The sequence below is a fragment of the Anopheles maculipalpis genome, chromosome 3RL (assembly GCF_943734695.1).
Source record: "Anopheles maculipalpis chromosome 3RL, idAnoMacuDA_375_x, whole genome shotgun sequence".
NCBI classification, from domain to species: Eukaryota; Metazoa; Arthropoda; class Insecta; order Diptera; family Culicidae; genus Anopheles; species Anopheles maculipalpis.
This window is the reverse complement of record NC_064872.1, coordinates 72,303,484-72,318,604: the sequence shown is the minus strand read 5'-3', so window position 1 is coordinate 72,318,604 and position 15,121 is coordinate 72,303,484. Positions and strand designations below refer to the sequence as shown.

Sequence of the window (15,121 nt, the reverse complement as noted above, 5' to 3'; positions counted from 1 at the left end):
AACTTTGCCCATACACCCATTGTCACACCCTGCCCAACGGACTGATCGTAGACATTTAATCCAATCAACGTGACCGGGATCCTTCCACCGGGTGGATCTGTGTTTACATTGATCAAGACATGCATGTCAAAGCTATTAATTGTGCGCCCGTTCGGTCGTCCGTGCGTGTAATGGAGACGCTCGGTACTCCACGACAATCGCGCTGTCGTAACCTGCACGCTAGAAAAGTTGCCGTCGAACTGTCCCTATACTCAACTATTCACTCATTTCGCAGGTCGTCTGGTACGGAGGCGAGCACAGTGGGAGACGCTGCCGCTTCTCGTCAAACGCGGTCGCGATTGAGATTGCTTTGCCTGGCACACTGGTGCTGGATAATGGAGCACGAAATTATACCAAATAACAGGCTTGTGTGCTGTCCCGGGGAGGAGTGGGAAGGATCCGTCCCATGTAGGATGAGCTGTTTCGTAGTGTCTGCTCTAAGACGCATCTCGCTGACGAAGACGAAGCGACTGGAAAGGCCTAGGTCGTTAGACACAAATCGGCCACGAATGATCGGGACGCACACCGTCTGGGAGGCACCCCGAAATAGGAGCCGACGTGCGAGGGTGGGACAGTGCGACAATCCGTCCAGATGCCGATGTCCTATGATGACTAGCGCGCGACAAGACAAGGCGTGAGACGTAACCTTGCGTGGTGGGGTGTGCGCGTGATAACTATGCAAATCGAGCGGCCAATTTCTATTAGTTCACTTCTCTAGTAGGCAGTGTCAGTGAACTTGTTGAACCGGGACGAGTTCATTGCTATCAACTTATTTTGACTGACGATTTGATGTTTGTCGTTTTTTTTTGTGTGGTGTCTGTGCCGAAAAAATAGGATTTATCTTTCTTCTCGATTGTAGGATAAGCATTGGCCCAATGGAGGAGATTTGTTTGGAAGTGAGATTTTAAATTGGGTATTACTACTTGAAATTCTTACTACTTATAAACAATATTTACTGAGATATTCAGGAACAAAAAAACTCTCAAATATATTCTTCCGTTAATTCAAGCGTCTGTTTTCATCCCTCTAAGATAATAATAAAAAGTCTATAGCATTTTATTATTATTATTATTATTATTATTATTATTATTATTATTATTATTATTATTAATCATATAATGCTTTGAGAAACTTCCAATCATGTCTCGTCCAGAATCTCTATCCACTAGCAGCACACTTTTCAGCCGTGAAACGATGTTTAATAGAAAAATATGCGCGGTCACTGCCACTTGGACCATACTGCACAACCAATTAGATGTGTTGTGCTATGTCGCCGTGCCGCCCCATACCGTCGAGTCCAGCACTGTTGCCGGCTAGGTCAGACAAAAACATCATAACATCATTGCTCCCTAGAAGCATCACTAGACTAAGGCGAACTGAGACAAGAATTAGGTGCGTGAGGATGTGAGACGTGTGAAGTGCGAAACTTCTATCCCAACCCTACGCGCCTGTGAACGATTACTGGTGACAAATGCCGTTGTCTAGCGTTCCGAAGAACCGTAGACGACCGCACCGGCAGACATTGGTGATCAAATTGAAATTGGAGTGGTAGCACCCGCCAACCCACCACCAAACCTTGGGTAACCTTGAAAAGGAGTCTGGAGACTGGGCGCACACCGAGTGGTGGATTGCTGGATATGATCGTTGTCCTACGCAGCGAGACGAAGCGTTCGCAGACGGATCTAGCCGGTCGCAGGACAGCCTAGACTTAGCCCGGGAGCGTGCAGTGTGTCTCGTAGACGGCAAATAATAGACCAAGACGACGGTTCACCGTAGACGAGGGTCAGTAAATCTTGTCCATTTTACTATTAAACGACCGGGGCGGGTCATATTTTGACGGCGAACGATCGAGCGGCTTTGTGAACCGTTTGATCACCGGTCCAGAAATGGGATAGGAGCAAAGGGGTAAGGAAGTTGTGCCCCATACGCATGTGCGCTGAGAAAGGCCTGACGAGTGGAATTCTAACATCCATTGAATGTTAGGGTGCGTATCGCTCGAGCCACAGACGCACCGGATCTCGCACTTTTTGGATGATGATTAAACAAATCATCGTGTGACTGAGATGATTGGAGATTTGGCCGATCTTTCACCAGGTTGATGTAGATCCGTCTGATTTGCAGACATTGATAAATTGTGCGTATCTGTAGTCCAATTTCGGCAGATGGGTTTTTGTGCGTTAAGTGTGGCTTCCGGTTGTTTGGCCGTTGCGTTCCGTGCGTGCGATCGGTAGCGAAACCGCCAATTGCGCATATGGCGATAGGGCGGGCTAGACGAAAAACATTGTAATCCACTAATCGGCAGTCGGTCGGTTTCACAATTGGTAGCGACTAATGATGAAATATTTGCTGTTTCCTGTTGTTGTGCACAAGGTTTGGTGCGCCCACCGTGTGGCCGTTGGCGTGTCTTATCGTGTCTTTGCTCCTAGACAGCCGGCATAATCAGGGTGAGAATGCGACGGCGATGTTTGTCTAGGCTGGCAAGTGATCCAGACCGGTCAGACAAAAGGGCGGTAAGCGGTCACTAAATATTGTGCGGACGAATTAGGATTGCAAAGCGTTCGGAACGTTCTCACGGGATGACAGATAAACTCATGCATATCCAGAACGGGAAGGGCTGTGTTGGCTGTATGGGGTCTCTGCACAGCTTCGAATACATTTGAGGTTGAAGCAAGGACTGTAATTGTGCTTTACAGACTTTTCCGTCTGGGTCGTCTAGTGCGGTGTCACGTGTTTGGAATCGCTTTATCGCGCAGACTGAGGCAATCGGCTTATTGCAATCATTCGTATAATAACTTAAATAACAATCATTTGAGATGAAGTAGAAGTAGTGATCTGAGTTATTTTTCTGATAAATCGTTATACTTTTGAAATTTTGATAATACAAATTTTGGTTACACCCAGCGATTGGTTGGCCGTTAACGCCTTCGCATGAGACGAAACCATTCTCCGTCCACGCCCTCATTCGTGGTGGCTGCATTTTCGTCGATTTGTTACAGTAAATACCATGTGTGTAAGGCTACAAATAAATAATAAGAGAAAAAGGGGTTTTTAAGCTTGTTTCCTGTTACTATTATACACAAAAAATTCCTAGTGTAAAGCGACACTGACTTGAACAATATTATTTATTATACTCCCTAAAAGCCGGTCAAACATATGGCCTAAATTTCTTCTAGTTTCATCTTAACCAGATACCTTAGTTATTTAATATTTAAAACAGAGCATTCTAGTGGCTGTAGCAGTAGTAGAGGAGCGTTATTTAAACACTAAGGAACCGGTATCGAAACCCATCTCGTTTCGATTCTTGCCAGAGCATCACAAACCATCATCTCGTAATGCTCTGGCAAGAATGCATCGGGTCGCTTTTGCAACGGACTGTCTACTAACTATATCGCTCAAGTCAAATAAACCAGAAATCACAGGTCAAGATCTCACCTTTCTGTTGTGCCAAAGAGTGAGAAGAAGAAGAATTATATTTAAAATTTTCTTCTTTTTTTCTTCTTGGCCTGATCACGCGAGTCATCGCGTGGATTACTCATCGGACTTATTACTTACTTGGACTCATCGATACCACGTTGAATAAATAGTCCTCACTACGGGGAAACGGTCCGGATGGGATTTGAACCTGCCTATTTTTATTGAATTGAATTTAATTTTTGTTTATCGTAATTAATAGCTTTTCTTTTAGTGTTTGAAAATAGGTAAAATAGAGGATCAAATTTTCCACAAAACAAACATAACATTTTTCGACTTTTCACTATCATTTCGTGCCCGATCACAGCACTACACCAACTGTCATTTGCATCACTGTGCAACTAGTTTGAAAATTGTTCTCTCTCCTCCTACCGCGTGCACCCGTGGTAACCTTTGGAGAGGAGAGGGAGGGATGGAACGGTTTTTCCTTCGATTCCGATGGAGCGGCTTGATTCTTCATTCCTTCACGCTTACACAATCGGCCCCAAAAACGCTCGTTCATCTCTCGCTCTCACTTCCAAAAACTATCCCGAAGACAAGCCGGCCCGGTCACCGTCCATCCTGCTTGCTCGCGTACACTTTTTTCCATCCCAAAACCCCTTTTCGCTCGCACGCACTGCTCCACCTGGGGTGGCACCGCTTTTCCGTGGTGCTTTTTGCCGTGATTTCTTTTCCTTCAAGAATCGGGTTGTTTTTCGCTTTTTTCCGCGTTCTTTCAGCTTCCTGAACGAGATTTGCATGTACACTGTACTCCGATCGCTTCTTTTCGTTTGCTCTCGCTCATCTGTACCACCGATTTATGCGATTACTTGCCTCGCATTTTCCTTTGCTTTCCGAAACGGAACGGCCGTGCGCGGTGCATACACATCGACCGATGGCGGTGGGCAGCCGTGTGTGTTGTGCGCGTTCTCGCTCGCACGCTCGGCGTAAAAAAAGGCCGCGGCAGCTCGGCACGGTGAGCCTTCACGTACCGTTCCCGCGGCCGCGCTCGGTCCTGGGTGTCTCGTTTGCTTCGGATCGGCTTCGAGCGAGCGCGGCCGTGCCGTATAAATAAAATACCTCCTTTGGCAGGAATCATTTGATCTTGACGAGCGCAAGTGTCCAGTTCGACGCGACAGAGCGAAACGAGCGTCCCGCGAGCAAGCTTTGAGAAGATAGTTTTCGTTTTTTCTTTGTCAAAAATTTTCTTGTGAAGAAGAAAAGCGTTTTGTTACATTTTCATAGTGCCAAAGGAAAAGTTAATAAAAATTGTGAAACGAAAAAGACTTATTGAGGCAAAACAGCTAGTGTTTTCGTACAAGAAGTGTCTTATCATTTACAAGCCGATCGCTGATGATCTTCTACCGATCGCTTCATGCACGATTGGTAGGTGGTAAAATCACCGAAAAAGGACAACTCTTCTTAATAGGCAACCGAAGCCTTAAGTGAACAGGAATTTTTAGACAGTTAAATAAAAAGAAACAATTTACCAGTGTAAAAGTGAACAGTCAGCAACGATGAAGACGGTCGTACCCTTAGGTATGCTACTACTGCTCGGTTTGCTGCTACTGATTCAACCGGCCCACAGCGCACCCTTCAATGTGCGCGACCCGGTCGAGGAAGGTTTGGCTATGCCGGAATCAAAGATGATTGATTTCGAAAATCTGACCGAAAGCGAACGGGAACAGTTCTTGCGGGATAACGTTAACATCACCGCCATCAAGATACAGCAGCGTGTGCTGCGGGAGAAGCAGAACATGAACCGTACCAGCGGTCCGCTGGCCATCACCCAGAGCACCATCGACCGGAACGTGTCCGATCGGGTGAAAACCAGAAAAGAGTGAGTATATACCACTGCCATACTTGCCTGTACTTAGCGGCCACGGGGCTAGAACTTTGGTGGGGAAACCGTGGCCACGAGCCGATCGTTTTGAGTGAAAATTAACTGCACGGGTTCTGGGTGTGTTGGTGAAAATTTGCAAAAGTTATAGGTGTGACAGGTCGCCATCAGGTCGCGGGGCCAAAAGAAAGTAACCAGAGGGCGAAGTAACTTCTACTATTAATAGGACGACACGTTTTTCCCCTCCAACCTTTTACTGTCACTTTTCTTTCACCATACCCGCACACAGTGAACCACACACACAACTCATTTGATATTGAGAAAAACTGCACCGACACAATATGAAACCGAGTGCGAAAATGATTTGTTATTTTATTGTACTGCTTTTGCCCGTTTTGTTTGCAATAATCGTGTCGCGTAAAGATTTTTTTTTTCCTTTTGCTCTGAGTTTGTTTCGGCGTTTGTCGCATCGGTGAGATAAATCATTGCAAGGAAGCAAAAGTGGCATTTTGGGGCACCGGGGATGATGAATTTCCCGTTGCGAACGGTGCAATCGTTGGGCCGGTTGCGTTTTTCGTTGATTTATTAGTTGGGTGGGCATCGGTGTTGACAGAATCGCGTTTCGCTTTCAATTGCATTCTCACTGTCATATATGTTTTGTGACCTAATCCATCATAAGAAAGAAGAAATGTGTGTGTTTGTTGCATATTGTTTTTAGAATCTATATATTTATACAAATATTGTACCAAAAAAATTACCTTAGTAGTTGTTTATGAATTTTTAAACATTAAATTCATCTAAAATTTTATATATCAGTAGTAGCTATAAATAAGTAGAAATTGCTATAAAATCTATAAAGATCAGTATGTATTGTGTGTATAAGTGTGATTTAGTACCGCGAAAAAAATGCTCTACATTAGTAAATTATTCTTGCTAGAGAAATAATTACCGTTTCTCAGAAGATCAACCATTAACAGCTACAAACATCCGAGAAACAGCTTACAGATGTATCCCCGTTCTGTCACACGCGTACTGGATTAAGCTGCCACTGATCGTGTAATGTCTCTATCTAGATGACTGCTAAAGATGGTAATTTTCTTAGGCAAATACACATTCCAATTGTTGAGCGGTTCCACAAGCATTCCACCACTGACAGCTTAACGTATTGCGGAGAAGCACCAGATATTTCGATTTTCAACAGCAGCATCATCAATTGCTTGGTCCTCGGCCGCCCTGTCCAAAGCTACCAGGCGACCCCTCCGTTAATCACCTACGTCAGGACACGGCGAACCACCGCCATCCATATCATTATCCACCACCGCATAAGCATTCCCTTGCGACGTACCACGCAAGATGACGGCGGTGACGGCCGTACACACGCCTCCTTTGACACACAGCTGAACTCACAGCTGATGCGGGGGCCGAAATATTCTTAGAAACTACACGGAAACTGTTTCTCACGGCAACAGATACATTACTTGGAGAGTGAGAAAGGGCGAGCACGGGTAAAGTGGTTGGAGAGGAGGTTCATGGGGAGTGGAGTTTATAGTATTTTACAGCACCTAGCCAGAGAGCAGCGGCGGTGAAAGTTGTATTGTACGGAAAACATACCATTTCCACGAAGAAAAAACGACATGCGTGTTTAAGTAGGGCTCGTGTTCTTATGTTCGCCAGCCGTATACCGTCGTCACTAGACAGAATGGCGCACGTGGCCGCTAGAAGTGGCGGGCTGATGAGTGATGACCCTTAACGCACGTACCTCCCTACACCTACGCTAATACTACCGCTACCACTAGGGACATAGGAATGGTCCAGAAAGGTCCGAACTTCAGGCCGGACGACACCATGTCTGCAGTGAGTGTTCGCCGGCCGTCGCCATTGACGTCGGTTGGTTCGAGTGGCTCGGCATGCACCCTGAGAGTGCATCCAATTCGCATGCACATGTGTGTGTAGAGTATGGAAATTTTTATTCGGTTTTCATCAAGAGCCGTGCAGGAGCACACTTGGCAACCGGTCAAGTACTGATACTGACCCATAAAAAGTTCATTGATGCTATGGGTCATTAGCATTGTTCTCCGGGACGGGACGAGATACTTCACGCTAGAATATTTCGCGCCCGGAGTTTTTTTTTCTTTTCGCTTTTCCCACTATCTCACTATCCGTTCGAAGAGAGTAGCTTGAGCGCTGGGAAGATCAAAAGAACGCTTTCGGTTCACGCGCTTGATCTGCTGGTGGTGAGAAATTCGTCTCATCGTCACAAGGTCTGTGGGGATGCATTCCACATTCCCGTCTGGTTTTGTGACGCACCAGCTACCAGTTGGAGTGCCTGTAACGACCCCGACCTTGGAGGGGGGTCGTACGCACAGTATTGAAGAATGCGCGTGACATGTCAAGTGTCTGAAATCAGTGTTCGACACTGATGGGCCACTCTGGGCAAGAGTGGCTATAATTTCCCGTCTCTTTCTCTCTCTCTCTCTCTCTCGATCCAGACGGTGCATTCCAAAATAGTCGTCTGCTTGTTGATTGCTCTCGTGAATGTTTCACGCTACTAGCGTGAGGAGACACAAGGAACGGGACGCATCTTGCATAATAGGCCACATAAAAAGGCAGACAGCGACGTGTGTGTGTGTATGTGTGTGTGTGAGTGTCTAACGATGACTCAATATGTGCGGCACACATTGACGGCTAAGCAGATGCAGCCAGGCTGATGCGTAAATTGAAGTGCAATTTTTGTTTTACTTCTTTTCTTGTTTTACTATGCAAAGTGCATTCGCTACGAAGCCGGATAGCTTTTAAGCTAGAACAAGAAAGAGAGAGAGAGAGAAGAACGATGGCTCTAAAATGTACGAGCTACGCGATGTGCTTCAGACGAAACGTCAGACAATCTTTTGACGGTTGGCCTTGCTACTCGTATCCTCTATTCACTCGGCAGATGTTGGTTGTTGGCGAAAATATTTCATCCACGCTCAGCACAGCGGGTTAGGGAAAAATATGAAAATATGCCGCCGTCTGGAATGAAAATGACGACGACGACGTATTTTCAAGGTTACGATATGATTCACCCCTTCCCGTCCCTCACAGGGGATGGGATAGAAAAATTCCAGCTTCCACAGAAAGCAGACTAATCTGGGTCTTCCTCGATGGGCGCCGGAATGTGTAGCAGATGCGAACATGTGCGGACTGCATTCTGTTTGGCGCAATGCAACTCCTTGGTATCTATGTAGAGTTTAGGAATGATATTCCATTTTTGTTTAATATTTAGCTGATCTACTTTTAAAGGTAAAAGATATTTCATTTATAGTTCATTCGTTGGTTCATTTTCTGTCAGAGGTCGTATTGGTTGTGTCTTGCTATAACATGACATGTTGCTATAAATTGGTTTTATTTAGTGCATTTTACAGATTTAAATAATTCTCAATCAATCCTTAATTTCTTATACAAATTTTATGAGCTCAATAACAATTCATATTGTGACACTATACTTGCAACATAAAAGCTCAAATGTATTAACTGTAACTTCAAAATAAAACCAAACCGTACATATTAATCCGGTTTTGTTTTTCGCGAGCGAGTGCTTTTGAATCATTACAACGACCTATGCCGGTAGCCCAGATTGGTTCGGAATAAACAGCCCAGCCACTAAACCACAACAACGAGGCCTGCGACTAATATTTGCAATAAGCTGAAAAAGCAGATAGAGAAAAAGAAAAGAAAACAAAAAAAGCACACACTATCCGTCTAGACAGCCGGCAGACAGACAGGCAGGCTTGATTGTTGCACGTCGTGCAAGGCCCGGCCCGTGTTCTTTTGCGCCCGGTCCACTTTTCCGTACAGCGGGTATCATACCTACAAGGGCCGGCCTACGAAACCGATGTGCATGCGAAATAGACCCCTTGGCAGCAGCCTGCGGTGCAACCATTTGTTCGCACCACATTAAGCGCGTGCATTTGCGGTGCAATAATTTAATATGAGCACACGGTTGCAGCAGATGATTGGCGTCTTCATCACGGTCAGCATCCTGCCGCACACTGAGCACACGAGCAGCAGCTAGTCGGGGGTTACGGGTGACATTGTTGTGCATCTTGTGCAACTATCATTCTCAGGTCTGTTCGCGGTGACCAGGAAGAAGGTGAGGCTAGGTTTGATGCCAAGCATAAGTAGCGTTACAAGTGCTTTGAAGTCGCTTTCTTCAGAAGAAACCGGTGCGAGACAGAAAAGGCGTGTGAAAAGATAGTTTCCAGTAGCGGCTGTTAAGGCGGGGATAGTTTGCCGAATGCCTCCTTTCCCCCCCCCCTCCCCTCCCTCCCTCCCTCCCTCCATCACACATCTGGCTGTCTGGCTGTGGGAGTGAGACACGGTGGCTGACGTCTTCATCATTGCACGGTCGTCGGCATCGTTGCGGTTCTCCTTCGGCAGGCTTTCCCGTTCCATCGGAATGCACTCCCCTGCCGGGCCCGGGTCCGTTACGCTCGCTTGCAGATTGGCGCGGACTGTCGCGCGTGTTTTTCTCGTGCGTCTCGCGCGGCGTTATGTATCCGGTGGGTGTTCTTGATGCTTTCGGGGAGCGGGTTGATGTGGTTGCGGCAGGGGTACAAATGGGGAAGACTAGCCGTCTAGCCACTGTCTGCGTGTCCCAATAGTAACAGCTACGTGAGGCATTGCAATGGCCCGACGACAAGCAATTATAATAATAAATCTGCAACGTTTTCACAAACGTGAATGAATGGCAATGCTCTGCGACACTACGGAGCACTTGGGGTGAGGAAAGGGAATTTGCAGAGCAGAGAAAAGGGAAGGGGAGTGGGAGGAGAAGCATGTTCGCTTGTCGATTTATGTGTGAGATGGATCATGCTAATGTCTGACATACCAATGTGTGTTAGACTGAGCTGTTGACTTTGCACGTAATAAAAGCTACACCGACTTGGAATTTTTTGCTTCAAGTTTGGTAAGATAGGACTGGTAGTGTTTATAATTGTTCCTTAATTATCTATTTTTTACTCACTCTTCCTCTCATTGGATGCTTTTGCATATGCACTAAGAACTATTTTAGCAGCAATAAAAATTATTATTGATTGCATACCTTTAGGCGTCGACGTACTTATTATTTCGTTTCTTATTTCGCACAGATACGCAGAGCATATAATCGGTAACATCAAGCACAACATCGAGAGCAATCTGATGCGCAACGACACCGTGTCCCATCTGGCTGCGACGCACGAGATGGCATTTTCCGCCTCCTGTGATGTGCCCAAACACACCAACACTAGCCAGTGGGCGGAAGACAACACCTGGAATCTATATTTCCGTTTGCCTCACAATAAGCAGTATAATTCTGTCAGCTCGGCTGTATTAAGGTAATTGCCTTTGTGGATTCCTCTGCTTTACCCTCTCATCACACCGTGCTGTCTCGTATTGTGATAGATTGTACATGAATGGAATCAATTCAACCGGTACACGCAATCCCCGTGAATCAGACAACTGTAAGAACCCTTCGGAGCAGATGATTCGCATCACGGCTTCGGTGTACTTCCGGAAGAACAGGAAGGGTAAGTTTTGGTTGAGAGTCAGCGATCGAAGGGTGTCGGTGTGTTACATAGGAATTCTTCTGCTTGCTTAGACAATACCCAGGAACGCAAGAAGCGCATGTGCAGCAGCACAACGATCACCCAATCGTACCGGGGCTGGATCACGATGGATACGCTGCTGGCCGTGAAACTTTGGGACAAACCGAACCGCAACTTTGGCATCGCGATCGACGTGGAAGATCAGGAGGATCGACCATTGCGGGCGGCCGATTTCTTCCAACCAGCCGATTGCTCGGAGGCAAGTAAAGGCAATGGTAAGTGTTTGGTTTGGCTTCGCTTTCGCTTTAAGTATTATACCGATTCTAGTGGGTTTTCGAAAGTATCGAGACGTGTCACCGGACACGGTTCACCAAGCTGTCTCCAAAAAGCTATACGGTTGTAAACAACTTCAGCGCCAGCGCCAGTAGAGTCCAATTCCATTTTTTAAAATATGAAAGCGTTCGCCTAGCCCCCGGCCGGGCCCAACAGTGGCAGTGCGTAATACGAGACCGGCCACATTCCAGTGGTGCATATTTCCCACGTTTTGTTTACGCGTAGCAGAAGCCTACGCTAAGGCGCACTATCAACCGCACGACGGATGATATGCCACGCCATGCGTTGTCTGACCGGTGTAGAATAACGGCTTACTCAGGCAGGAACCTGCTACCGAAAGGAGACGGTCGGTCGGTCGCGTCGGACGCTGTTTGCTGCGTAAACTGTCGATTAATGGTTAATTTTGGACCATTCATTCATGACGGCTTTACCTTCGCGGTACAAGCTGTTTCAATTCTGAGCCAACGGACGATACGCGGACTTGGCAACACCCATGCACCTAGATGGAGCACACAGTTTCTGGTGTGTATATATGTGTGTGTGTGTGTGTGTGTAGTAAGCTTCGAATTTTTTGGCCTTTTGCCCTTGGTACACCAAAAGGGTAGTGTTCTGGTTGAACGGTGCATTTCTGCAGACTGTACGTCTCGGCGTGGCGTGTGCGCTATTTCGTACAACCGCGAAATCATTTGCTGCTGTGTGGGCAGATTCTGTCTTCTTGTCCAAATGGCACTGTCCTTAATGGCGAAGGCCACCATTTTTTTGTGTTATCCATCAGCAGTTTACCATCAGTGAATCTAACGCGCAATGTATTGATCGAACGTTGGTTCGAATGAATTTCTAAATGAAACTTTCATTTGCCATAAATTATAACTATAGCAATCTTTTAAAAAATCAAATAAAAAGATAGCTCACCATACAATAAATACATCAGACTGTTTGGTATGTATTGGTTCGAAAGCGGTAAATCATACCTTTTGCAGCTCATTCGATTAACTGTTTTGTTTTTTACGCAATGAAGACACGTTGTTGCTGTGCTTTTGCTTAGCGGAAATGTTATGTGCAGTGTGCTATAAAAAAAGGGTTTGATTTGTACGATTTGGTAAGAGCTTTTCCACACACTCACGCTTGTTGATGATGTTGTTTACTTATGTAAGTTTTGTTTTCGTTACTGCAAACCAAATAATTTCCACCAGTTAGGTTGCTGTTGCATGATTGTTTGCTGAGGCAAGCTTAATTAAAACACATGTTCACACAGGCGTTTTGTGCAACATGTTTGACATGCGCTTCATCAAAGATTGTGTTGCAAGTTGTTTTATTGAGCTTATCTGTTTTGGAATGTTTTGTTTGAGTGTGTTTTTTTGTAATAGTAGTTTTCTATTTGCAAAAAAAAAGTGTACCGTTACTTACCCTACATTCTGCTTCCCTTTTCGGCACAGCTTCAACCGTACTTCCATGGAGCTTTTTCCGAAATACACTCTCATGGACCGCTAATGAAATGGACAATGTGCCACAGTGAGTATTGTTGCGATCGCGAACAGCTCCGTCCTACACACTTATTAGTAGATTATTAATAATACTTACTACTAAAATTCCAATCCCTTCTAGCCAACCGCGAATAGACGTAATGATGCATCAGAGAAGTATCCATCACAATCATCGCCCGTACCGTACCAAGCACCATTACGGGCACAGTGTGCGTTATCATCTGGCGAACGGTTCCAGCACCGGCAGCAATTCGGGAAATTCGTACGAGCTTGATGACATCGACACCAGGAGTGGCGCTGTCTCGACCACCAACCACCAAAACTACCAGCGCGTCCACCACATGCACCACATACTGCACAAACTACAGGCCAATCAGCAGCACATTGCACAGCAGCAAGTTGTACAGCACCCGGTGGCTATCAACCGAGCACAGATCAAGCGCCGCCATCTGCACCATCATCACACCGAAGCTAACAACGACGAAAGTCAGGAGGAGAATCAATCCGTGTCTTCGTCTGCAACGCTCGATTCAATGGCTTCCACGTCCGGTGAGGATCGTAATCTATGATTTTTTCCGACCGCCTAAACTGTGACACACAAACAGGAAGCTACGGCGAGACGAACGCTCCGGGCGGTCGGTTAAGATCGGCCCATGAGTAGCGAAAAGCGTAGTAGCATGGTAATAGCACGGTAATATATTCTAGCCGCTTAATCATCCTTACGTCGCGAAGCTTAGCTGTATCCAGTTGTAGACATTAGACATTCGAGAACGGTTACACCCGATGGGGCACCGTCGTAACATGCGCTTCCTTTATGAGTTCCTTTTTTAATTTTCTCCCTTGTTCCTGAGCTGATAGTTGATGTAATGTATAGAGGCAGCAAAACGTCTCGCAGCGCACAAGCACTGGATGGCGCTTGGCGTGCTCTTTATGATTGTACTTAAGTGGTTTATTGAAAATGATCATAGGTGAAACACTGTTGACGATCCGTGCTACAATGTTATGCAGAAACAAAAAAAAAAAAAAAACACATGTTAGTGAGAGAGTGCGCGTGCAAGTGGCGACAGATGCCGTACGCTCATATCGGCACAATATGCACTCTGTGTGTGCTACGAATCCAGTTGTATTTTCTTATAGAACAGATTCATGATTAATTTTGAAAAAATGGTTAAGCTTTATACATAGCGATACGTTAAGTTAACACTATATAGGAACCGCACGAACTGATCGAACGAAACAGGGAATGAAGTACGAGCTGTTCGGGCTCCGAGTGACATAGCTGGTCGATGGACGCGTGCTGCAGGGAAAAAAGCCCTGGAAAGAACCCGGCGCGAAAATTGTGTAAATATTCATTTCTCATCCTTTCTGCTTCACGCTTTAGTATCACACCGTGTGTGAGATGATGCACTAAACTTGTTCTCATTGTACTCTAGATGTATTATTTATTACACTTCCCTCCCGGGAAGACGGATGAATTCTATTCAGATTACGTCTTGGCAGGTAGAGCTATTATTTACCGTTCAAAGGGTTAAGCTATTCTTACAACTTCTTTCCGCTGTTCTTATGAACCATAATTAATCACTCTAAAATGTCGAAACCAACATCCTAACTACATGTCGAAACATCATACAAACAAGAAACCGTGAAAAGATTGTAAATATTATAGCGAGGAAGAGGATATAAGTTTACTTATCTGTTTGTTGAACAGATTCTTTATTAGTAAGAGTGAGCCTATTTTCATCGATTGTTTTATTTTTATTTTCTACTTTATTTGCTTAACATACAGTTCGGTACGATTAGGGCCATAGTAACAGCAATGCAGTAGCGAATGGCAATGCGGTCGACGGGGACAACTTGTATTAGTTGTTGTGGCTAGACGTTAAATCCATGACGGTACATGAAGATTTCAAAAAACTTGAATAATAATCATAACTGTAGACTAGTAATTGTACGGCTAGTTAAGGATTGAGATGAAATAAAGAAAACAAAACAAAATAGCTTCAAGAAAACTCTTAGCAAGCACGTGGTGTTCGGGGATCGTAAAATTGCGCGCGCTGCTTTCGAAACATTCGAGTAGTTTGAAATTTTCGAGCAGTTTCGCGTTTGCATGCAAGTCGAATTGCGGCGGTTTGAATATTGGCCAAGAACGTGGAACTTTACGATTGGATTTGAATTTGCTTCGATAAGAGTGATATCTTTTCTTTAATTATTATGATGAATAAAATGTTTAAATAGTTTAAATAAGCTTCTTTAATAGAATCCATGCACACACTGCGGTATGTAAGATAAATACATCCAGGAAGTTTATCGAATACTTCAAACGATTATCATTCATTCGCCGATTATCTATATCCGCTCTTCTTAGCCAGCTTCTTATCGTGAGAGTGCATACAAGTTGCGAAATGAGCATC

The 15,121-nt window shown here is 45.2% G+C and overlaps 2 protein-coding genes across 2 annotated transcripts in view; one reads left to right on the top strand and one right to left on the bottom strand.

Moving 5' to 3' along the window:
* Nucleotides 1-5,462, bottom strand: part of LOC126561999 (protein alan shepard) — a 416,355-nt gene extending 410,893 nt beyond the window's left edge. The window contains exon 1 of the mRNA XM_050218403.1: nt 5,458-5,462. The gene's annotated coding sequence lies outside the window, so the exon portion shown is untranslated. The remainder of the gene's footprint in view (nt 1-5,457) is intronic.
* On the top strand, nt 5,006-13,279 carry LOC126562180 (protein anachronism). The gene is made up of 6 exons (XM_050218616.1): nt 5,006-5,329; nt 10,456-10,683; nt 10,751-10,875; nt 10,947-11,168; nt 12,663-12,738; nt 12,832-13,279. Exons 1-6 carry the CDS (start codon nt 5,007-5,009, stop codon nt 13,277-13,279), a joined length of 1,422 nt encoding a protein of 473 aa, XP_050074573.1. The 5' UTR covers nt 5,006.
* The last annotated feature ends 1,842 nt before the right edge of the window (nt 13,280-15,121 follow it).